The sequence below is a fragment of the Struthio camelus genome, chromosome 26 (genome assembly GCF_040807025.1).
Source record: "Struthio camelus isolate bStrCam1 chromosome 26, bStrCam1.hap1, whole genome shotgun sequence".
Classification (NCBI taxonomy): domain Eukaryota; kingdom Metazoa; phylum Chordata; class Aves; order Struthioniformes; family Struthionidae; genus Struthio; species Struthio camelus.
The window spans coordinates 5477362-5502382 of NC_090967.1; the positions used below are offsets into that span (position 1 = coordinate 5477362).

Consider the following 25021-nt stretch of genomic DNA (forward strand, 5'->3'; position numbering starts at 1 on the left):
TAATTCATACTTCCTTGCAGTTGACATCCTGTAGCTTTTAATTGATATTTGACTTAACTTTCCACAACTAGACGCTAATATTCTGGGACAGAGGTTACTTGTGTTCTCCCTCTTAAAGTTCTGGTGTCGTTTGAATCAAGCTGAAACTATAAGTAAATGTTTTAACAAAGAAGTAGTTCTACTGAAATATTAACTGCTTAGCGTAATTATGCCGTTGTGTATAAGCATGTCCTGTAGCTTTTTTTATGAACTAGCTTTCCAGGGGAGTTATTTCCTTGCTGTAAATGTTTGCTTTGAAAAGAACAACGTTGTTAGTTGGGGAGAAAGTGTGAGTCAGTTTTGACTTTTAATTTGAACAGCATTTCCAACAGAAAGCAAAACTAACCGCTAGGGTGAAAGGGGTACAGCTGGCATTGCATAAGGTAACAACAGGATAAACTTGAACAGATCTTGTAGGCTGCAGCCTTTCCCTCTTACTCTCCGATCTGAAAGGAAAAACTTTTTGAAATCTTTTGCTGGATGTAATAAAATGTTCAACAGCAAGGAGTTCGAACGCTACCTTTTGGAATGTTTAGGTTTAAGTATTCTCAAATGAAACAACAATTTCATCAAAAGATTTTTTTGGTCCTTTTTTTTTTTTTAAGCTAAACCATGTGAAAAAGCAATGAAGTAAAACCTAAAATTGTGCTATATTTATAAATGTGATTTGAAAGCTTTTCTTTAAAGAATGAGGAATATATGCAAGTTCTCTTTTGCCTTGCTTTCTGCTATTGAAAGCAGAAGTAAAATTGCTTGAGGTTTGTTGGTTGCTGGAGCTCAAGTTTGCAGTTCTAAACACAAAACAGGAAGGGGTCACTGTGGAAAGCACTGTCTGATCAGCTGATCTTTCTGCATTTGCTGCAATTAACTGTTTCAGGCCCTGGTCTGCGGGACATGATTCAGCAGTGTCAAATCGGGGGGAGAAATTAAATCTTGTTGTTTTTGTGCATTGACATTCAAAATTAAAGCTTAACTTTGTAGATGTCACAGGTAAATGTTGTTTAGGCCTGAGAATATTCATGAAAAGACGTTTTGGTTTTCTACAGTAAGGTTGGTTGGCACATGTACTGCAGCTCTTCAGACTCCCATTGAGCAATTTAGTAATGCATTTCATGTGAAAATAGTCTTGCTAGCTAGAACTATGCTGAGCAATTGAGAGTTTAGCTTGCAAATTTGATGAATAAATTCTAACATTGATGTTGGAGTACATATTATCTGAAATGTGAGACTCCTGAAATTCTCAGAGAAACTTCTTGCTCTACATCTTTAAGGAGGCTTGTCAGTCACGCATTGATTCAGTGTAAGCTTGTGACTGACTATTGCAAAAGATGAAGGGTTGTTTTATGACAACTAAATATCAAAATGTAGAACATCTGTATCCTAAAATGACTTTAAGAATTGAATGTATATTTTTGTGTAAAAAGTATTACTCATTGACTTGACATTGAGGAGGAGGAAACCTTTTTGAAACTGACAGAGGCTAAGTTAAGATTGTTCTGCTAAAATAAGCCACTCGGGTACCTGTGATTGTGGCACAACTCGGTTAAGGTAGTGGTAGTAGAATCAATGCTTCTCTATTCCTGTAACTTCAGTGCCCATCAAAAAGTGATGCTACAGTGGGTTTTAGACTATAGAGATGTAAAATCAAGCTATTCTACTGACTGCTCTGCATCGGAGCAAGTAGACAGTGAAGCTTCCAGGTTTCCCAGCATGGATGCTCTTGTGCAGTTCCAGTTCTTAAGTGCAATTTGAAAAATCAAGTGAAATCTTGATCTTGAAGAAGAATGTGTTGAAAGCTTACTTTGCTTTGTAGAAGCGGAACGGCTAGCAAACAAAACTCTTAGCGCTGGTCACTTTTCGATCTAACTGTGGTGACTCATCTGGGTTTTTACTTAACGGAACGTAAGTGGAACAAGGAAATTTTTCTTAAATGGGTGTTTCAGGGGATTTTTTGCATGAACAATTTTGAAGTGTGCCTAAACTATCTGACAATGTCCTGTTTAATTTTGAAGTTTTAATTTGAGCCCTCATGAAGTGGTTTCCACAAATGAAAATATATCCTCTTGACTAAAGACAATTTGTTTCCTGTGACATAAAAGCTGATACGTTCTGGCTCAGAACTTCCCCTTTTTAGTGGCCTCTTATTTTCCTGACACCTAAATAAGAAGTACCTGTTTATAGGTTGACCTTTTATAAGAGTTCAAGTGTTTCTAGCACAGAAAAGGTAAGTACTGGTAGTGTGGATGGAGATGGATTTATAAGTTTATCATCACATACTTAATACACTTAAAAATGTATTTCTTAACAAATGCTATTTCTGTGATGGCTAACTAATCTCTGTCCAACGCTATAAGCAATTTGAACATAAACTGTTGTTAATATTTTAGCTCCTTGTTCACAATTTCTATGCTTTGCAGAGTAAAGCTATAGATGTAAGGCCAAATCTCCTTTCATGGTACATGTTGCTTGATATTACCTTCTCAGACATCTGAGACATTGAGTACAACAAACTGAGACAGTGTAATTTAAAATTGTATATAGCATTAGCATAGCTGTTGTCATATGCGCTAGTGAAAGGAAAGTTGGTCATGGATTAGTCTCTGGTGCTCAGATGTACTTCTTGCTCAACTTTGGCACCAGAATCTGATCTGTTTATAAGGCTTCCTGTTGGCAATCAATTAAACAGTGGTGCTAGCTTGCACTACTTCTGATCACCTTTGCAGCTTTCCCAAAAGAGAAGGAATGTACAAGGCTGTTTGATTCCATGGGATAGTGATGCTTCAGCAAAGCCTGAAGCTGTGGGGTTTTGTTTTGTTTTTGTTTTTTTTAAACGGTTTATCCTGTGAAAACTGTTCATAAGCCATTCATTAGCCTTAGCTGTGTAGGAATTGCTCTCGGAATTTTTATTGTTTCTCCAGGATACCATGGGTCATCTCTAGTGAAGTGCCCTGAGCCAGGTGCTAAAAACTGTCAGGAAGATAAAGATAGGTTCTGTTTTAAGATACTCCTGACTTTTTCATCCTCTTCTAAATTTAGTCTTTAAAGTATAATTCCCTGACTTGGAGTTTTGCCTTCTAGTATTGACTATTAAGTTCAGTTTACTTATGATTGAAGTCTTAAGAAGGAATGCACATTTGGGAGCTATTATATGGATCAGATTGGGAATAGTGAATCAAACCATTGTTTATTTTGTAGTGTTTCAAACAAGTTAATTAAACCTTTCCATACACACTTAGGAAGTTTCCAAGAAATTTATGTTTTCCTTTCATCAAGGAAAAATGTCTTACACCATATGTTTCAGATATAAAATGCACAGTGCACAATCTAAGACTTTACTTATTTTGGAGACCTAATATTAACATAAAGATAAGCTCAACTTTATAAAATGTTGATAAATTTATTTACCATAATAGCTATTTCTGACCATCCAACTGGTATGAATGGGAAGGAAAAAAATTTGTAAATGCTTGATTTTGGATAATTTAGCTAAAAATCAACCCAAATACAAGATAAGGAAAGAGGCAGGATAGACAGATGTATTGGAGTTGTCATAACTTTTTCTCATGCTACTTTGAAAAGCACCACTTCCATTTGGACATGTTCTTGGAGGTTTCTTAATGGTACTGAACCCTTCTTTGAAAAGAATTAGGCCCAAATAAAATGGAAAGTCCAACAGGCAATATTCATTAAGTGATCTAGAGAAGGCAATTGTAAATATGAATTAACGAATCTTGACAGCACAGTTGAGGGGTAATGAGATTTACTGGAACTCAGCCAGCATGTTTAAAAGCTTGCTAAATTTCATTGTAGAAAGTCAACTGTTATGTTTTACCCTTCTATGGAAAGCAGTAAATCGATTGGTTGTCATCTCTGTTTTCTTTAATACAGTCCAATTGTGGTTTTGGTATGAGAGGGACTTAAAATAAGTGCTGCTTTGACTCTGGTTTTCATTTGTATTTGCCATAAAAGTCTGCATATATATTTAGTGGGTGTAGTCTGTTCTATTTAAGGTAGGGTAGTTGTTTTGAGGCTATTATCTGCATATGTTTGTTTTAAGGATCATAATCAGAGAAGGAATGGAACTTCCTTTTTCCATTCATTTGGTTGTTACTTGCTTTTTGAAGAAATGTGGTTGTTGCATGCTTTTTTTCCCTGCTGCACATCTCTCTTGGGAAAATTACCTTGTCCTTTATACGCTTTTATCATGTGGATAACTTAGACTTCCCCAGGAGTTCACGCAACATGCAGAGGGGTTGCAAAATTACCCTGAAATGCTGCAACTTCTGTGTAGATGAGTCCATCTTTTGGAGTGTGTTTGTGAAGACTACTACAAAACTCAGTCCAGACTTCCCTGGAGGTGTTACTCTGAAGCAGTCATTTCCTCTTCCATGGTGTATAATTTGATTCAGTGTCAGTTTGCACATCAAAAGAATGATCTGTTCAGTTATATTTCTGCCATGGATTAGAGTGGTTTACATAGAAACTCTTGATAGCTTTTTCAGATTTTTGGCCGTTCTCATGAAAGAGTTAAATTAGATTTTCTAGTTGTTTTCCTGAGGTATCTCATAGGAGCCTGTGTGTAGTTCTGGGTTTGTTTTTACAGCAAATAATTTGGTGAAATGAGAATTTGCAGTTCTGTTGCCTCATTGAGCGTGCTTTTTTTCTGAATACTGTTAAAGGTGACACTGCTATTGGGGGAGTTTTGAATAGCAGACTCCAGTACGTCTCTTGTATTTCGAGGTGAAAGATGGGTTAGATGATGTCCTGAGTCCCAGAATAGTCTATCCCGGCTCGGATTCCTGCTGGCCTTGGTCTGCTATTTTTGACTCGCCCTCTTTGGAGATGGCTAGTATTCTGCCTTGGAATGGTCTTAGTTTTAGTTTTTCTTTTTTTTTTTTTTTTTTACCCTCCTCCTCGTGGAGTCACAAGGGAAAATAATAAGTGGGTTTAGCGATATAAGTAATTTCTCTTCAGCTGAAATTGTATCATGTCCCCTAATCTTCTGAATTTATTTGGGAAAGGTAAACGAAGGTAATCTTTCAGTGGGATTTGAACTCTGTATTTAATCCCTTTGAATAAAGTACTGTTAGTTTCACCTGGATAGAATTATCCATGAAAGATACTTTCCATCCAGAGCTATGGCTCGATAATATAGAAACTTAATTCTTGTCTGTAATGTTTTCACTAGGATAAGGCTGTAATAAGTTATAGATTACAGACATATAACTACTAAATATTCAAATATTTTTCATTTCAATTTTTTGCACTTTTCTGACTTTAGACAGTAATATCATTTTTTTATAGTTAACTCAAAGTATACCAAATGCTATGGTAGCAGCAGTTGGAATTTGAGCCTAAAGTTAAATATTACCCCAAAAAAACCCCAAAATGTTAAGTGATTTGGAATGTCCTTTAAAAAGCTGTAGATATTAATAGCCTTTATGAGAAAACGATTAAATGCGTGAAAACTTCCCCAAAACTGGTAATATTAGATCAGCTTTTAAGAATTTGCTGTATGCTTTGACTAAATACCAGACGTATGAGATCATATGAGCCATTAGCAGTTTTAAACCATATTCATTGCTTACATGAGTGATCACTAAGAGAAGTTTTTCAGGAAGCCAGGGTTATGGGATTTCTTAACTCTTATGATGCCAAAGTACTTACTTTTTAAAAATAATTTGGCAAATTTAGCTGTACTGTGTCTTGTTTTCTTTAAAAAACAGTAGACTGGTGGTCTTAAATTAGAAAACTTTTTAGCAAGAAGTTCTTGCAGAACAAATTTGCAAGTCTGCTACTCGGCAGCTGGGCAAAGCTTTGCTGTCACAAATTTCTTGAAACACTAAATGAAAAGCTGGGTGGTTTTCTTCAGAGAGCCACAGGGAAGTAGGATTCTGACTTAAAGCAGATGATTTGTTGTCCTAATTTTACAGGATTTCCACTTTTGCTCTGATACCATTTGTTAACGAAAACGATTTGATCAAGATTTTTATAAAAAAGTTAATATGCTACATGTGCAAAATGGACTTGGAAAAAAACAGAGAAAATCTGTTTTCTATGAGATAGTAGCTACAAAGAGATAGTAGCTCTGTTGGGTAGCAGCTACTCATCATGCCTTCTCTGAAAAATCTGAGTGGGGACTCTGCGTTATAAAGCATGTATGATGATCCCTAGAAATTAGAAGGCTGAGCTCAGCCTCTGTCATTTGCAAGAACTGCTGGGCAGAAATCCTGTCTCTTTGGAAACCTGCTGACTTTTCTAAAGTCTTACAAGAATCCATTTTCCCACGCACAGGAAGAGTTTCTTTGGCTTGCATTTAAGGCAGAAGGATCCGGAATAACTGTTATCCAGAGAATTATGAGAATTCTCTCAGTTTATAAGGTTTTTCACTTCACATATTTCTTGGATTCTCTGAACACTAGGCAAATGGCAGTAGAAATCACTTTTAAGAAATATTTGAGAACCTGTTGTAGAAATAGTGATTCAAGTATGATACTGCAGTGCAGCTGCAACCTTCTAGCATAATTTTTAAAAAGTGAGGGGGAAGGGTTTCTTCAGTATGGAAGATGAAACAGTGCGACTGGCATGAAAGTGGTACTTGCCTAGGAGATGCACCATAATTGGGCAGTTTAATTTAGAAACAGTTTAGTTCTGTTGCATGCAGTACTAGTATGTCCATCGTTGTTTGTGTGTGGGTAGGAAGAGGGTGGTGGTTTTTTGTGAAATCATTCCACGAGTCTGTTCTATATTAGGCGAGACGGATTTCCTATGGGAGACCTTAATTGCTTGGAGTTTTAGGAGGAAATATCTGTGGCAGGAATTGCTGGTGATCTCTCACAATGAGTAGTTATTTTTCCTAAACAGTTGCATTCCACACTGGATTTCTTCTCCCTATACTGATCACCTTCTGCATATTAACAGGATGAGAGATTTCTCTTAAACTAAGGAACCATAGTAAGAGTTGATAAAGTTACAGGTATTCCCAATAACTAATTCTCCTGGGCTTCTAGATGCAATAAACTATTTTTGTTCGTTTACTTACTTTTAAGTGTGGCTCATGCAGAGTATTTTTTATTATGAGTACGCTAGCAACTTTCTGAGGCGTGATAGAGGTAAAAGTATCAAAGATGTGTAGGCACTAAGAGTTAGAAATGGATGAGATTTGTGCCATACCTCTTTTTCCCCTTTTCCTAACACATCCAAATGAAACTCTGTTCTTAGTGTTGCATAGCACAGTTAACTGGCCGATGAGTATGATGTGTTTCCACAAGCCGCTGTTTTTCTGTGAATCTTTATCTCATTTTTTAAATACACAACTCTGAAAATTCATAGGCGGACTTTATAAGCAGGATCTTAATGTTCTGTTCTCACTTTAAGGAAAAATAGTTGCATAATTACTGTGAAACTTTTGAGTGGTAGCAGTACTTTAGGGAATAAGACAAAGTTTGTGGCTTTACTATGGGAGGAGCAATTTCGTAGTAATTATACTATCTTCCTCCTAACAAATGTCCTCTTTAAGTTCAGAATTGCTAATAATTGAGGTTGACTTGAGCTCTCTAGCTGCTTTTACCTTTCAATACTCCTAAAAAATATAGTTAAGTTTGTCATTCCCCTTCCTCTAACTCCCAGGCGTTATTGCATAAGGCAAATAATGAATCCGTGTGGCTCTGTGAGGAACAGTGAAAGCTTCCTAAGCTGCTGTTTCTGTAATATTTTGGGCGTTTAGTGCCAGCTAAGAGGGGGCTGAACAATGAACAGAAGATTTTTGACAATCTGTGTATTGGCTTGTTCAGTTTAATTGAAAGTTAACTCATTTTGTTTTATTACAGGCATTTGGAAATGCAAAAACAGCACATAACAATAACTCCAGTCGTTTTGGAAAATTTATTCAAGTCAACTATTTAGAGAATGGTATTGTCCGAGGGTAAGTATGGTATGAGGATTTTCTAGGGTTGGGCTGTGTCCTCTTAGGAATTGGTAAAGGCTCATATTCTGTATAAAATGCTGCCTTAAGGAGGCATTTCTCATGTGAGAATAGCTTCCCACTGTGGATAGGCTTTCAAGGCTCAAAAAATTTGTGAAGTTTTGTGAAATATTCAGGTGATGCAACATCTGTTTTTTTTATCTGAAGGACGATGATCTAGGCAAATGTGAAATATTCTATACTGATGTTTATTATTTTAAGCATATGATAAATAGTCATAGCTGACCATTAAAATTGCATTTAGATTTTTTTACCCAGTAGAAAATGTTATAATGTCATGTCATGTTAGTGTAGTCCCTCAGTGAAAGGGGAAGTCACTCAATATTATTAATCCAAATGATTATGCTTTTCTCTTGTTAGGAGTGGACATTTTCACTTCAAGTGAAAAACTGTCAAAAATTTTCTACGCTGTTAGAGATTTGTCTGTAAATACTTGTCTAGTTGCCTGGCTAACATCATGCCATGAAATAATTTCATCTAGCTCCTGCTTTGTGAATGCTTCTGAAATTCTTAGGGTCTCTAACTGCAAAATACACAGCAGTATGTTGCATATGTTGTCAAGATGTATCCCTGCATGGGGTTCAATGCCCTTGTGCAGTATGTTGGAATGGCGTTCTGCCTTGTACCATCAGCTGAAGCTTGCTGTGTTATGGAGCGTTGCTAGCTATCGCTCTGTTTTTGCTTTCCACCATATCTTTCCTTTGGGTTTTCTTCGGGTTTGCAATTTACAAAATAGCAATAACATAAACAACTGGGAACTCTGTACCACAATTGCTTTGAGTGTTAGTCTGAACAAAATTGGCATCTTTACAGATGAAGTCACACCAGCTCAGAAGATTGGTACCATTTGAATTCATTTGTTTTATCTTCAGTGTGAGAAAAGCTGCTCCAACTTTGGCTTCGTTCTTTGTTTATACCCCATGTGAAGGAGTTCAGGTTATTATTAAGGTGCCTACTCTGTCAAAATGTAAAGAATTCTCTGACTCACTGGCCTCCGTTTGAGGCTGGCGGATGTACTGTCGTGAAATCTATCAAATTTGTTAGGTTCAGAAGCAGCCAGTTATTCAGTGTATTTTTGGGGGGGTCTTGGTAGTCTTTGCATACTTGCAAGATATCTATTAATCCTGGAGTAGATAACAGGTTGTTAGCACTTTAAGTATCTTGTTTCTGCTTACAATTTTACATCAATACTTTCCTCAGCTTCATGTGCCTCTTTCTAGTCATGTCTGCTAAAACTAAGCAAGATAGGTGTTTCCTGTGTATTTCTTTTCATTGTCCCAAATACAACATAGAACATACTGAATTTTTTGTTTTAGGCTGGAGATAGTAACTGAGTCATTCTCTCATGTATTCTAGTGCAGATCTCATTATTTGAACTCTCTTGGCAGTTGCTGTCTGATGTTTTGGTGGGAGGACTTTTTTTTCCCCCCTTCATGTTTTTTTTCTTCCTCTTTTGGGGCACTTCAGGGCTGTTGTTGAAAAATACCTTCTTGAAAAATCTCGTCTGGTTTCTCAAGAAAAAGATGAAAGGTAAGAGATTAGTACTGTGTCTACTAGCACATTTCAACTGTAAGCTGAATGCAGCTGTTGCGTAGTTGGTATGCACGCTTATCTTGCATACAGTTAGAATATATACTTATATATGTTGCTTTAAGAACAACTAAATCCTGTTGTATTATTAACATGCTGTCTTGCATGTTCGTAATTGATATGAGAGTTTAAAAGCATTTCAAGTATACAGAATAAAAGAAAAATCATTATATAGTAATGAAAAAGAAATGTATTTGAAATGTGTTTGTAGGAACTACCATGTCTTTTATTATTTACTACTTGGAGTCAGTGAGGAAGAGCGTAAAGAATTTCACCTCAAGCAACCTGAAGATTATTTCTACCTCAATCAGGTAATCTGTGATGGAGATTTACAAATGCGTAGATAAGTGCTACGTGTTTGATATTGAGTTAGAGATCAAAGAAAACAGAACAGATTATACTTGTTTTCTTGTGATATGTTGGGAGATCTTGTTTGCCCTTGATTGTGGGGCTCTTTTCACAGCATAACTTGAAAATTGAAGATGAGGAGGATCTCCGGCATGACTTTGAAAGATTAAAACAAGCCATGGAGATGGTTGGCTTTCTTTCAGCCACAAAGAAACAGTAAGTAGACTCCTTTAAGCCTTTCTTACAGATAGCTAGTTAATGATCATGAATTGCACTAAACCATATGGTGGGTGCTGTAGCATCTGTCTTAAGGTCACATTTCGTTCAGTAGAAGCAAGGAGAGCTGAACGTTTGTGAGTGCTTGTGGACAGATTCTGTTGTCTGTGTTTCCTGAAGTAGAATTAGGTCTGTTCAACTGTTATAATGCTGCTCATAAGCAAAATTATTGTAAAATCAATTTTTCTTCCTCAGGATTTTTTCAGTGCTTTCGGCTATTCTTTATTTGGGCAACGTTACTTACAAGAAGAAAGCTACTGGTCGTGATGAAGGGTTGGAAGTAGGACCTCCTGAAGTGTTGGACATTCTTTCACAGCTTTTAAAAGTAGAGTATTTCTCTTTAGCTCTAGAGTTTAATACACTTTCTTGTCATGCTTAGGATGCTCAGGAACTTACTTGAATGTGTTGCCCAAGTTTGCTATGTCTAGATCTGGTGTATGAAACTCCCAAAACACCCATCTTACAGAAGAGGAAATGGATCGGGCTAGTGAAATTGTTGGGGTTAGGGAGGGGAAAAAGAGAGGGAATATAGCCCATAGTTGATAAGTAAGATTTGTTTATTCACTAATCACAGCACTGAGTAGGAATAAATTTACTGGGGATGGATGCTTTACCATCATAGGGAAGGAAGTGAATGAATGTAAGATGAGAATAATTTAAAGAAGCTGAAGAACTCGCAAAGTTATAGCTGAGAGACAACTGAAGCTGTTGTCAAAGTGCTTGGCCTTTTTTGAGGAAATGGTAATGTCCACTGTTGCCATCGAATTACTCATTGGGTAGTTATTGGGTGGCATTAACTCTTGTTCTTGCTTGTTTTGAAGGTCAAACGAGAAATTTTAGTGGAAGTGCTGACAAAAAGAAAAACTGTGACGGCTAATGATAAGCTTATTTTGCCATATAGTCTCAATGAGGTGAGTGTGAAAGAACACTAGGAGAATTATTTTAATGTTATCCTGTTGATTGTTCTGGGACGTGGGGAAAAAAAATAAAAAAAAAAATCACAAATCCAGAAAAAAGTCCAATATAAAATTTTGCCTTAGCTTTTAAAATGTCAAATTTCAGTAGCATAGCAATAGGGTTTTAACTAATGAAGTATACTGGAATAAACAATGTCAAACTTCCATAGTTGGCTACGAAAAAGCTAATATGGTACACTTTCATGTTTAGTGAGGGTTGTTGCTGTTTGGAACACTAGAAGTTAGTGTTAAAGGCAAATTTTATTTTATCTCTGAAAGAATCATAACCTTTAAGTGACACTAGTCTGAAATATAAATGCTTTTTTTTAAAGAAAGTTCTGAACTTTGTTTCATCTGCAGGCAATAACAGCTCGTGATTCAATGGCAAAGTCCTTGTACAGTGCTCTGTTTGATTGGATTGTTCTGCGAATTAATCATGCGCTTCTTAATAAGAAGGACATGGAGGAATCTGTTACAGTAAGTTCCTCACTAAAACAAGTCTTTGTTGACAGTTGTATATTTAGAGCTATCAAAGAGTGCTACAGATGACATGTTCAGACATCTGGCATAAATTTTGAACTTTCTGAAGTCTGAGATAAATTTCTTGCTAATATTAAATCACAATAGATGTAACTGTTAAATATTTGAAATCTGTTAGCATATACTGCAGTATTTTTTGTAATGGTTAGCTATTGCGGGTTAGGTCACTGTATGATAGATTGTGTAATTGGGTTTCCTCATCTTCTTCCTTTAGTGTTTGTCCATTGGTGTACTTGATATTTTTGGATTTGAAGACTTTGAAACAAACAGTTTTGAACAGTTCTGCATAAATTATGCAAATGAGCAGCTTCAGTATTATTTCAATCAGCATATTTTCAAATTGGAACAGGTAAGAAATTAGAGTGGCCAGAACAAATACTTCTTTTTATCAAGGGCTCATCTGTTATGCAAACTTAGAATCATCTTTCTGCAAACCTTACAGCATAATTTTTGTAACTGCTTGAGTATATCTCCAAAAGTCTTACTTTTCAATTTCTTGTTGTAATATAGCTTGTTATGGTGTTGTCTGAAGGTTGCAGTTTTGCTATGTTTAGCATTCTGCTTACACTAGCGATAGCTGGGTTTTTCTTTAGAGAGCTAGCAGTGAGTTTCTGCCTGACTGCAAGAAACAAAAAGACTTTCAGGCAACCCCAGGCATCAGGGAGATGAAATTGCAAACTTTGAGGTTGCAGTATGTAGTATTTTGTCAACAATATGTAGATAACTTTAAAGAAGCATTTTAAAGAGAAGAAAATTACCCAACATACGAAATTCATATGTAAACATAATGTTGAGCTCCCTATTTTGTAACTTATGACACAAGTGGCTCTCTGGACTAACTAGAGTAAATAGTTATATTATTTTCTCTTCCTAATGCCATTTTTCCAAATAAGCTTAATCCTTGAGTGTCCCATTTCCTGTATCTCTTTCTGCATGAGGGCCCTTAGGGGTTTTCTGTATATCTTTTAAAGAAGGGCTTTATTGTTTGTGAAAAAGGGTATTTCAGTTCTGTAATGTGATGTGCACACTGAGCAGATTCACTAGACGAATTCAATTCTACCTACTTAAAAACAATCAATTTCTTATCATCCTCATATAGAACAGTATGAGAGTATTTGTCTTTTGCTAAACATTAAAGTTAGTTCAGTTAATTCTCTGTGGGATATCTTTTTTTAGGTTTGTAGCTTATTTTTTAGCTTTTTCCTTGGGCATTCACAACATTAAGAGAAACTGGTATTTAGGTTCTATGTCTTGATGTGAAGTGTGTCCTGTCAAGCCATTTGATGCAATGTTATTTCAACACAAGAGCTTTGTACTCTTTTGTTAAAGAGAGCTCCAAACTTTCTGAACCTAGCAATGAGCATTGCTTCCTGGGGAAGTTTCTGCATTGATATTTTGTAGAACTTAACTGCCTGTTTTGAAACTTAGGTTATTTCCTCTGACAGTGCAGTTTGGAAATTTTGGAGCTTAACACTAAATATTTGTCATTTCTCATTATGGAATAGAAAAATAGACTTAGATCCCTTGAATATATGTCTACTTAGGGTTTTAAATGTAATGATGTAGATGTAAGGTCTGACTACCAAGTATATATAGACTACCGATTGTTAGTTAGGCACGACAGTGGAAGGATTATTCTCACTGTTTTGGTTTGTAAACAGTTTACTCTAAACATCTGCTGTTGAGTGACTTGCCTAGGTGGACCTTTGATCTGACCCAGTATGCCTGCTGTTCTGTTCTTATTTATAAGTTTTCCTTGTTTTTGTTTCTGCTGCCTGAACTAACAAACTCAACTTACCATAGCTATTCAAGAATGTCTTTTAAGCAGTTAGACCACAGGGCATTAAAGGTCAGGGCACTATACTGATGAGGAAATTTTCTTGAGCTACACAGGAGGAATATAAGAGTGAAGGGATCAGTTGGCATAATATTGACTATACTGATAATGTGGCCTGCATTCACTTAATCAGCAAGAAGCCCACTGGCCTCTTCTATCTTCTGGATGAAGAAAGCAAGTAAGCATCAAATACCTTCCAAAAAACCGCTTGTGTGACAGGGAGGAGGGAAGGACTGTGGATGGTGGAAAGGAACAGAAATACAGCACTTGCAAAATAAGAGGAATGTTGTGGGAAGGGCATTGTCATTTCTTGAGTATGATCTAGGCTCTAGTTTGTTTGTAGTGATTCCAATATGATGGTAGGATAAATTGATGCTGAAATTAAATTTTGGTTTAGGCAGACTTAGAAACTTTTGCTTTTGTGTTTTACTATGTAATTAGAATTAAAGTAAATGCATGCATATGAGCCTTTGGGACAGTAAGCAACTAAATGTGGTAATTAGTAAATGTGATACTGACAGAACTTAGTTGGTGAAGTGGGAGGAAACATTGATGTGTTGAAGTACAGTTCAAAGTTCAGAATATTCTGTTACATTAGGAGCTGTTTGGGTTTTTTTCTGTCCAAAAATTAACCCAGCAGCCAACCTCTCAATCCAAAGGAAGTTGTCAGTAATGCTAGATTTAGAGACTTCAGACAATAATTTTTTTCCATAAGGGTGAATATTTGTTCTTCAGTCTGACATCTTGCACCGCAATAAACTTATCTGTATTTGGAGAAGAACAGCTAACACTGTTTTGTGTTCCTAGTTTTCCACATGCCACCAACCAAACTCTACTTGCAAAATTCAAACAGCAGCATGAGGAGAACAAGTTTTTTGTTGGCACCCCAGTGATGGAGCCTGCTTTTATCATCCGACACTTTGCTGGGAAAGTTAAATACCAGATAAAAGTAAGTGGTAGCTCTTATGATCATGAAATAAATGTGTTTTCCTTGTTGACTTGTGTGGGTATAGAAAACTCGCTGAGAATGGACTAATCAGGTGTGTCCTTGTATGTGTTTTAGATTTTTTTGTTATGGACTTGGATAAAATGCTCACTGTAATGAGAATTACTTAGAATGGTGAATTATTCTGAATAGCAATGAATCTCTTGGCTCAAAACACAGTTCTAGGTTGTGTCTGTGTAACTGCTTTGCTGAGAGCTTGTGGTTCAACGTTCCTATTTTGCAGGATTTCAGAGAGAAAAATATGGATTACATGAGACCAGATATTGTTGCTTTACTACGAAGTAGTGACAGTGCTTACGTTCGGGAGCTGATAGGAATGGACCCTGTAGCTGTGTTCCGTTGGGCTGTTCTGCGGGCAGCTATTCGAGCAATGGCTGTCTTTGCAGAAGCTGGACGACAAAGAGCTCAGAAGACCGCAGGTATGATCGGTGAAAAAAACACTCTGGAAACGCTTTCAAATACTATACGACTGATTAATGCTTGTTGACAGAGCTAGTTAACTGCAAAACCTTATCATGCGAATGTGATCTTAGTTGATACTGAAGACAAAACTGAGTTGTGAAAATGACTTAACGTGGACATGCCAAAAAGGTTGTCACTTTTTTTTATCTGAGCTCGTTTGGAGTTCCACCTCCAGTTAGTGCACTGTAGCCAGCAGGCTATGCCAAGTTTGAAGTCATATTTGTAAAAGATGGAGGAGGTACTGCTAGTTCTGGTACTGCTAGTTCTGGTACTGCTAGTTCTGGTACTGCTAGTTCTGGTACTGCTAGTTCTGGTACTGCTAGTTCTGGTACTGCTAGTTCTGGTACTGCTAGTTCTGGTACTGCTAGTTCTGGTACTGCTAGTTCTGGTACTGCTAGTTCTGGTACTGCTAGTTCTGGTACAGTTCTTCCTATGACTGTTTATTTTGATCTTTATTGATCTTCCCAGATTTCCCTGAGGTTTCAGACAAGTATTCAAGGTGAAAGTTTAGTTTGCAGAGCTTTTCTGAGCAGCTGCAGCTTACTTTGTAGTAGTAGGTACTTTGAGAAGCAGAGTGAGTGATCTAGCTTAATAGCTAAAATATTAGAGGAAAAACTCCAGGCCCTAGGATTGATATTTTTCTTCTTATAATTGGTGGGGGTTTTGTCTATTATCCTGGTAGCTTTTTCAAAATTCAACCTATTGATTATTTCATAATAGGAGTGGTGCGCCAAGGACCCCGAGTTCCCCTTGGAGAACTCCAGAGAGCAAATACACCAGTAGAAAAAGTTTACCGGTGAGAAAAACGTACCTAACTCTTATCTTGTAGCTTTTTAAATGGAACAATGGAAAATACCCAAACGTAGTAAGACTTGACAGCCCATGAGCTGGGAAAAAGACCTGAATTGCTGAGTCACACTTTCATTTATCAAATATCAACTTAGATCTTTCCCCAAGGATAGCAAGTTTTATTTCTTCCCTGTCTTGTTTTGTTTGGCCTTTTTAATACTATCAAAACAATATTCTAGCTATGCTCTGTGTAAGACCCGTTGCTGCCAAATGCTGGTGACACAGCCTGAGTCCCATTTACCACTGGGTTTCTGAACGCTCCAAATGTATTTTGTGTATATTGCTGTTAGCACTGTATGTTCCTGTGCAGCTAGTCTGTGATCACTGAAGAATTCATAGGAGCACTCATTTTTTTGCAGCCTTCTTATTTCTAGGAATATGGAAATGACATGATTAGAAGGCAGGGCAAGTCCTGAACTGGCTCCAAACATTGCTCTATATAGGCATATTTGCCTTGCTATGGAGTATTTAGGTTCTATACGTGTTCCTTTTGCAGCTACTCAATGCTTGATTTCTCATTTGATTATTCTGAGGATTTCGATATAAATGCTTTTGAAGACATCATTTCTTTTTATGAAAACAAGAAGTAAGTAGAAATAGGCCTGGACTTAAAGGCCAGGGAGGCACATTCCTGGACAGACTGGCCTTCTGAGCATGCTCTGTGTGGAAGTGAAGCCTTGAAGTGTAGTATACGTAAAGTAATCACTTCATACTACTTCATAATTATTACGTCCTGGACGGTCTCAGCCACTTGTGGCAACTAAGAAGTAAAGGTGCAATTCAGGGAAAAGGATTGGTCAATGTAACACACCTGTTCCCTTGCAATATCTTAAAACAAAAACTTGATATTCTAAAAATGTTCCAGCAGTACTGGGGAAAACAAGCAACTCTCTGTAATAGTGTTGCTGCTGCCTCACGGAGCAGCTCAGAATGGTGATTGCATTTTATGGTCAGAAGTGACTCTTATACTTCTGTTATTTTTGGTTTGTGCCTCTCTGGAGAGTAAAGAAGGTAAGTTCTGTGCCAAGGCACATCACTCCCCAAGCATGGTGCATGCTTAAAATAATGAATCCACCACTAATTAGGGACCATCCCAGGCTTACTTTGAAAAGCTAAATGTATGCAAATAAGTTTGAAATAAACAATCAAATGCATCTTAATGAAACTTCAAATATTCCTGCATTATCTGCTTTCTAATCTACTCTTCTGAGGTGAGCCTGCTAGGCAGCCTCATTGCAGTATTCGAATCTGTTTAATCTATTCAGGAAATAGATACAAATATTTACAGCTAGATTACAAGGAAGCTGTATCTATCTAAAAAGGCTACTTAGCTTAACAAAAAGTTTTCTTGCACGTTAAGTTAATGCACATGTTAATTTTAAACGCAAACAGAGGAATTTAGTGGCGCAAGAATTTACACAAAAAGGTAGAATTAGAAAATACCTTAGTATATGATACTGATATTAAAATTTAGAGTAGAAAGTGCTGACTTGACATCAGAATAATTCATTTTTAGGAAAAAGTAGTCTGGGATTGGCCTGCTACTGTTTGGAGCACACTTGGTGACGGGATCTCTTGGTGATTTTTTTTTTTTAAACTCCTGTTTTCTCCCTCGTGGCTGTATATCTTTGTTTGCCATCTTTGTTTTGCTGTGAATCATTTTAGAGACATGCATGAACAAATCATCGCGAGTATAAAAGGACTTCCATGGCAGGGTGATGACCCATGTAAGCTGCTTCGGTCACTCAATCGACTTCAACACCGCTCCCACTTCATGTGAGTTCTGGTGCTAGGTATTGCTTTGAAAGAGCAACAATAATCAACTAATTATTCTAGTCCATGAAAAAGTGTTCTTGTCCCAAACTTGTCGCCTGCAAAACCCAAACAAGGCAACTATGAACAAAATATTTCCTTCAAAAAACACGAAGCCTGTAGAGAATGCTTTGTTACTTCCTTTGCGTTAGCTGATGGTTAAGCCTGCTTTTTGTGTGAATTTGCTTTAAAACCCAAGAACACAGTTTAAGTTTGTTGCTATGCATGTGTAAGAAAATCAATCTGTAGTATGTTGCACAGAGTTGGAATGTGCCTTACGTCAAGGAGTTGGCACACTTAGAACTAGGAGGATGTTAGCTACAACCTTGTTTCTGACAACTTGAGGTTGTGGCTCACTGTCTTTGTGAGGATCGCGGAGCATGCCTGAGGTTTGTTTATTGCCCCAGGAAGTTCTGGAGATGATCTCAGACGTATTAGAATTCATAAATGGAGTGCTGGGACATATGCTGTCCTTCTGTGAGCAGTTAAGTGCTTTCACAGGGGTTCTTGTTCAAGCCACAGTAACTTCTGAGTCAAGTGTTTTTACCTGATAGCGCCTTGGTATGAAGAGATTTTGGTGACTATGCAGTTAGAATAATAGAATGGAGTAATAGAATAATAAATTGTACAAAAACCAGTGCTACAACAGTAGTTTTTAATAGATTTGACTTCAGATACAGTGTTTCACTTTTGAAAGCTTCCCATGCCTACAGTGTTTATTTAAAAACAAACCAAAAAAAAAGTTGCGAAGCAGTTTGCATTTTTTGCATTGGTCGCTTATAAGACAGTCTGTGCATGAATACACCTCAATGATGTTGTGCTCATTTTCTTCTGTCCTTCATCTTGCCTCATAAATTGCACCAGTCTATGGCTTGCTGGAATAACCAAAAATCATATGTTCTTTTTCTTAAATGATCTTTAATATTTTAACAGGAAAAGTAGAGGTATCAAACAAAAGCAGATCACTCCCAAGGTAAAGTTATTTGAATAACTTAGATTTCTCTCTTGTTTGTTGTGTGAACTGAATGTGAACGTTCATTTTGATTGACAGAACTCACTTCAGAAAAATACTGTTTCATAGTATAGGGAACTTCCCTTTTGACAATCAAAAGGATAGGTAAACGTTCATCTTTGTAAGAAGAGTGGAACAGAAGAAAACTATCCTGAATTGGGACATCTGTTTAATTAGACTAGCTAAAGGTGCCATAAATATGTAAAGCTATTTCTAGTCACTATGTTTGCCTTTCATGACTTGACTATGTAATTCACCTTGTTCCACTTGCGCTCTTGGGATGGGGCAGTGCAAAGTTTTCACTCTTGAGGAGAGGTTTTAGTGTGAAAAATAGAGAGTCATCAAGCATACCGTGCCACTGAATGTGGAGCTGACTAGTTGGTTTTGTTCTTATTAATTCTCACGTAGATGGAAATATTTCCCATTCAGTTAAGTGACTTGTACTTTGTGTTGATTATGAAAACTTTCTTTTAGAACTTGCTGGATTCCAAGTCTCTGAAGCTCATAGTAAGCATGACTCTGCATGATCGAACTACAAAATCCCTCTTGCATTTGCACAAAAAGAAGAAACCCCCTAGCATAAGTGCACAATTCCAGGTAGGTGACTGATGTGGTGGTACGCAACTTGCGGGTGCAATCTAAGCACCCATTTGAGAACAGACCTTCCTGGGACTTGCATGCTAATTCACTATTTCAGGATATTTGCTATAATGGGGTTATGACAATCTGAAGCGCTGCAGTAATGTTGCTTTTAGTATCTAGTTTTTATTGAACGCACGTATAGTACTGCTAAGAAAATTGCTTCGTTGATCAACAGCATAGGCTGTTTTTTGAAATACTTGGCGGGGGAGGAGAGATTGTGCACTTTTCTTCCATAATGCCCTTTTGGAGAGAGAAAAAAAAAAAAAAGGGACAAATATGTGGCATCTAGGGTGATTTTACTTGAAAAACAAAATGGTTTTCACTCTTGGGATTTGTTAAAGTAGGGATTGTTACTGTAATCGTTAGACTGCAATTAACTTTTCTTATGCTACAGTGTGTGTTAGTCTCTGTACAACCAGCCTCATCCTCATCTGTACACAGATCCAGTGTTACTGTAACAGCATATTCAAATCCCACTTTTCATTGGCTTGAGAAAAGGTAAAGCAAATATAGGGGTATGCTGTGCGGTATTGAAACACCTCCATATTGGATGAAATAGAATTTGTATCAGACCTGAAGGAGCTTGTATTCTGAGGAAGGAGCTGTACTGCTGCCAAGTGCAACTCAAAATGTTGATTTCTGAAGAAAAAATACTTCCTTTCAGACTTCGCTTAATAAATTATTGGAGACACTGGGGAAAGCTGAGCCGTTCTTCATCCGTTGCATCCGCTCCAATGCTGAGAAGGTAAGACTACCTTAAGAGTTGATCTGATTGCTGAAGTCGTAAGTCTTCTAGGCCCTATAATATATCTTGTTCACTGTCATTCTGTATGAAGGTGGAAGGTCACCAGTGTATGGAAGTGGAACGTCTACCGGACAATAGCAGGACAGTTCAGGCAATTACTAGATGTTGACTTCTGATCTTTTTCAGAAAGAGATGTTTTTTGATGAAAGCTTGGTGCTTCAACAGTTAAGATATACTGGCATGCTAGAAACTGTGAGAATCAGAAGATCTGGCTACAGTGCCAAATATACATTCCAGGTATGTAAGGAACTGGAAATGGATTATGCATTTGGGAATATTTGCAGCTGTTGAAAAACATGCATTGCCTCTGAGTGATCTAACAGGGTCTTTCATGTCTCTGTTCATATAACACTTGTGACCATTCTGAATGAACTGTAAAAATCCATTGTAGTTTTGACAGAGCCTGCATGGTGACAAGTTTTAGTCTAAACTGTTGTGTAAGTCACCTACCAGTAAGTTGTTCTATCTGTTGCATGGAGGAAACCATTCTGAGCACTGCCACGAATATAAGCAGTCAGTGTTACACACTAGGGTCTCTATATGTGAATTTGGTTTCTATAAAATACTTTGTGCACATAGCTTTATAGATCATGTAGAGGTTATCTGTAAAGCATTAAATTTAAGCAGAGACTGAATGAAGCCTGCATTTTACAGACTGGGGAAAAAGTAAGATTTGGAGGGAGAAATAAGTACTTTCAAACTCTTACAGCTCAGATGATCAAGCTTAATTTTGGAAATCTAGTTAAAACTCTAGACTCATGAATCATCTTCTAAATCTGATCTCTTACTGTCTCTGCTTTTCACAGGAATTCATAGACCAGTTTCAGGTGCTACTGCCCAAAAGTGCTAAAGCATCTAAGGAAGACATTTTTGCTTATTTGAATAAACTAAAACTGGACAAAAACTACTATCAAATAGGGAAGACCAAGGTCTGTAAAACTTTGTATAATCAAGGCAATTATAAGAAACACTAATATACACAGTGAAATTTAGTGCAGTTCATTTACAGGTGTTGCTCTTTTCTTCTGCAATTCACACTAAAGTTAGCTATTTTAACTGTTGTAAATGTTGACACAGACATTGGTAGATATAATTTGTAATGATTCTGTCTTCTTACAGTACAGTAGAGAATACAATTTCTGTACTGTAAGGATGTTCCTTCTGGGAAATTGTTGCTAATAGCATTTATCAAAAAGGTCAATGTCTTTAGGATTTTGTGATTTGAAGGCAGTAAGCATACAAGCGTGTTTTAGAATCCTAGCACTTGGATTAGTAAAACAAAAGGATTGTTACTTCTTGGGAGCACTAACTGCTGTCAGCAGTAGTAAGTCTTCCTCTCCTCATTTTCTAGCTTGTGTAGATACCTCTAGAAGATCTCTTATCTGTTTGTTGATGACCTTTTCTGTAACTGTGAGCAGGTTTTTATGAAAGAGGCTGAACGGCAGATACTACAGGATACACTACACAAAGAAGTGATCAGGAAAATCATTCTTCTTCAGAGCTGGCTGAGGATGGTTTTGGAAAGGAGACGCTTTCTCAGAATACGGCAAGCAGCTGTTGTTTTGCAGGTATGTTTGACTGAAAATTGCCTTTTTTTTCTAAAAACCACTTCAAGTACCTCCTCCTAACTTCAGAAATCTCCTTTCTTAGGCTTGGTGGCGCTCCTGTTATGTTAGGAGGGAACTGGAGAAGAATAATGCTGCCACTTGTATTCAGACAGCATGGCGAGGATACAGGGAACGAAAATACTACCTTCAGCAGAAGAATAGAATTTGTCTTGTGCAAGCCGTGGTTAGAGGACACCTGCAGCGTAAGAGGTAAAGGAAGAGAAGCAATAGGGTATGAACATATGCATTTTAGCCAGTTGGCTGCTTGACTATGCCTGCTGAATTCAGTTTCTGCGGGATGAATTTAGTTTCTGTGAACAACTGAAGATAGTTATTACCATGTGATCCTGCAGTCAGTATCAAATAGCCAGTAGCGTGTGGAGACTGGTTAAGCCCTTTGTACTTGAACATTATTCAGCTGGGCTGCACTGATGTGTGCCAGTCCTAATAACCAGTCCTCCATGCAGTCATGCTGGGGCTGTAAGTATTTTTGTGCTCTGCCTGTGTCACTATTTAGGCTGTTTAAACTATGGGGTGTTTTTCTTTGCCACTGTACACTAAATACTTCTGTGTTCATCTTTCAAACTTTTAATAGATTTCAGAAAATGGCTGTGGAAAAGCAGAAAGCTGAAGAAAAACAGAGAGAAATGCAGGAAACTCAAGACAGAGAAAATGATATGAGTAAGGACGAGGGCAATGAACCAGCAACAGATCAATTGCCTGTGATACATGAGTCAGAGCTGGATCAAGCGGCTGTGGGCATTGATGAAGCTCCAAATAAGCAAGCTGAAAACCTGAGCTCGTCTTCTGAAAAAGCTGCGTTATTCCAGAAGAACACGACAGGGAACTCTGAGAAGGTAACAAACAGTCGGGAGAAACGTGAATCTCGCCGGCAGAGGGGGCTGGAACATAATGAATTACAGAATAAGCTTGTCCTGTTTTCCTTCGAGGGACCACCTTTACTGTGCCTTGAGGAAAAAACCTCTTCTGAAGAGGCCCCAGAAACTGTTGAAGAGCCAAAGAAATCCACAGCACAAGATACTGTCATTCAAGAAAATCGCAAGGAAAAGAAAAGTCCAGGCGAAGGAGAAACCCTTTCAGGCATGCCCCTATCAAGTGACATAAAAGAAAGTGGTTCCATTCCTGAGCAATCACCTGAATCGGAAGGGGAAAGAGTAGATGATAAGGCTGTTGAGGGAGTCAAAACACAAGAGAACCAAAAGAACCAGATAAAAGGCAGCCAAAGCTTTAACTGCCCTGAAAGGCCAACAGATCTTGCACTGAATGTTAAAAATATTCTACCTGCTACTGGGAGCTTTCGAATTCCAGCTGAACGTTGTGCAGATAAAAACAAACGTCTTGTTCAGAAGACGACCAAAGATCTCGATAGTCCCACTTCTTCCCCGATTCAGAGATATGTGGATGACCCCGGGAAACTAAAGTATAAGAGGGAGAAGTGGAAAGGAAAGAGACAGTCTGATGCTGGTCACAATGACATCCTGAGTCAGTCTTTGGATGAAAGAACGCATGTGGATCGGTCTCCTCAGGATCAGCTAGAGTAAGGGCAGCTTCCTAATTATTTTGACTTTTTCAAAGAGTTTTCTGTAATATTTGAAAATAGATGGAGAACTCTTCACAACCTGTATGTCTGGCCACGTAACGGGGGAAAAATGAACTATGAACAACGGCTGCTTTTTCATGGCTTTAAGTCTCCGATCCTACCGTTGAATCTGTATGGGTGGAATGTTTTCCAAAGCTAACGATAGATAATGAAGCCTGCCTTACTGAATTGAAATGGAGAGTCAGGACTTCAGCTTAAAAATAGTTTAGAGATTATTGTCTTGTTTCTTGCTCGTTAAGAAAAAGATTTTAGTGACTTCTGGTTTCTTCATCACTCTGTTGCGGCAGTAAATCTGGTAGACCCATTTTTTTTATTTCTCCAATACATTTTGCATTTAAAAATAACTTGCAAGAGTTGATCAGAGTTTTCTGTTACAGATGTAAGTAACATTGATATGTGGGTTATTTAAAAATTAGTAAGTATTAACAGGCTAAAGAGTTCTGTGAAAAATACATTCTGAAACTAATCTTGTCACTTTGCAGAAAGAAGGGGAGTTCATCTTCTTTAAATGATCTCTCTTCCCTGACTCAGTCTGTTGCTGTGAATCAGGTATGGAGGCTATGGAAAGATGTGCGTATTTATACTTAATTATCCTTATTTATACAGTTTAAAGATTCGTGAATAACTGTAGTGCGTTCTGGATGCCTGTGTTCCTTTCGGGTTGCTTTTTGGCTTGATATCCAAGTAACAGGACTTCTTTACCAAATACTATGCAACAATTTGAGAACTCTTAATTTTTTTTCACAAATGGACTCTTGATCAAAGCCATATATATACTGGGATTTTAGTTTAGTAAGGTAGGTAGGTACCTTACTTAGTAGGTAAAGAAGTGTTTTCTCTTGACCGGGCAAACTTTTTCACCATTCTGATTTTTATAAGACCATTTAAAGAATCTTTTTCACTTAGTTTGTAGTTTTTTGACTCCTCCTTCTTCTCTACTGTAGCAATCACCAGATACAATAGAAGAAGAAAAGGGCAACAAGAAACATCCTGTGCAAAAGAAGTTCAGTGAACTCCTACCTACCGGGGATTCAGCTGTTTCCATGCAGCCACCAAGTCAGCAGATAGATGCCAAGTATGTATCGCGTGTCTGGCTTTAGACTGCCTTTAACAAAATGAAACAAGGAGGTTTTTCCCCCTGGTACTGGCATTGGGCATCTTGAGAGCATGACTGTGGAAAGAGACGTACGTTGACATCAGCTGTGTGAGTGACTGCGGTCCTGGTTGATTTGATCTTCGTGTTGGTGTAAGAATGATATCTGAACCTCTGAAGGGAAAAAAAATAATGCTGCTTATGTAACTCATGGCTTTAAACTGGTTCTTTTTAACTTAAGAACCAACACAGAGGATTAGATTGAAGGTCCATCTAGTATACTGCCGTCCAGAGTGAGAAATAGGATGCCGAGGAAGAGCTTAAGAGCACAGCAAGCATTTAATGCTGTCTCCCTGCCCTGTTCCCTCAGCTGCTGGCATTCTGCTGTTCAGGGACTCCCTGAGCCGGAAGTGATGTCTTGGATATCTGATGTGCTGTGTCTGTGTATGTTGAAAGCAGTGCTCTAATGTAGTAAATATCAGAATGTCCAGATGTGCTTTCAGACTGTCTTTCCTTTTTTTCTGGTGACCGGTTTGTCTGCA

At 37.6% G+C, this 25021-nt stretch overlaps 1 protein-coding gene across 23 annotated transcripts in view; it reads left to right on the forward strand.

Annotated features, from left to right (window-relative positions):
* The window catches only part of MYO9B (myosin IXB), a 46780-nt gene that overhangs the window by 11956 nt on the left and 9803 nt on the right, over positions 1-25021 (forward strand). For 9 of the 23 annotated variants that reach the window (XM_068920132.1, XM_068920113.1, XM_068920133.1 and 6 more), the window contains 24 exons: positions 7869-7963; positions 9491-9553; positions 9825-9924; positions 10077-10177; positions 10433-10562; positions 11059-11148; positions 11554-11670; positions 11948-12082; positions 13627-13748; positions 14378-14519; positions 14800-14995; positions 15759-15834; positions 16384-16473; positions 17553-17663; positions 18633-18672; positions 19186-19308; positions 20018-20098; positions 20285-20395; positions 20965-21087; positions 21577-21726; positions 21809-21975; positions 22361-23323; positions 23869-23935; positions 24331-24461. In XM_068920132.1, coding sequence (XP_068776233.1) covers positions 7869-7963; positions 9491-9553; positions 9825-9924; positions 10077-10177; positions 10433-10562; positions 11059-11148; positions 11554-11670; positions 11948-12082; positions 13627-13748; positions 14378-14519; positions 14800-14995; positions 15759-15834; positions 16384-16473; positions 17553-17663; positions 18633-18672; positions 19186-19308; positions 20018-20098; positions 20285-20395; positions 20965-21087; positions 21577-21726; positions 21809-21975; positions 22361-23323; positions 23869-23935; positions 24331-24461 — 3524 coding nt within the window. The remainder of the gene's footprint in view (positions 1-7868; positions 7964-9490; positions 9554-9824; positions 9925-10076; positions 10178-10432; positions 10563-11058; positions 11149-11553; positions 11671-11947; positions 12083-13626; positions 13749-14377; positions 14520-14799; positions 14996-15758; positions 15835-16383; positions 16474-17552; positions 17664-18632; positions 18673-19185; positions 19309-20017; positions 20099-20284; positions 20396-20964; positions 21088-21576; positions 21727-21808; positions 21976-22360; positions 23324-23868; positions 23936-24330; positions 24462-25021) is intronic. The other 14 variants (XM_068920135.1, XM_068920124.1, XM_068920136.1 and 11 more) reach the window with 3 other exon arrangements.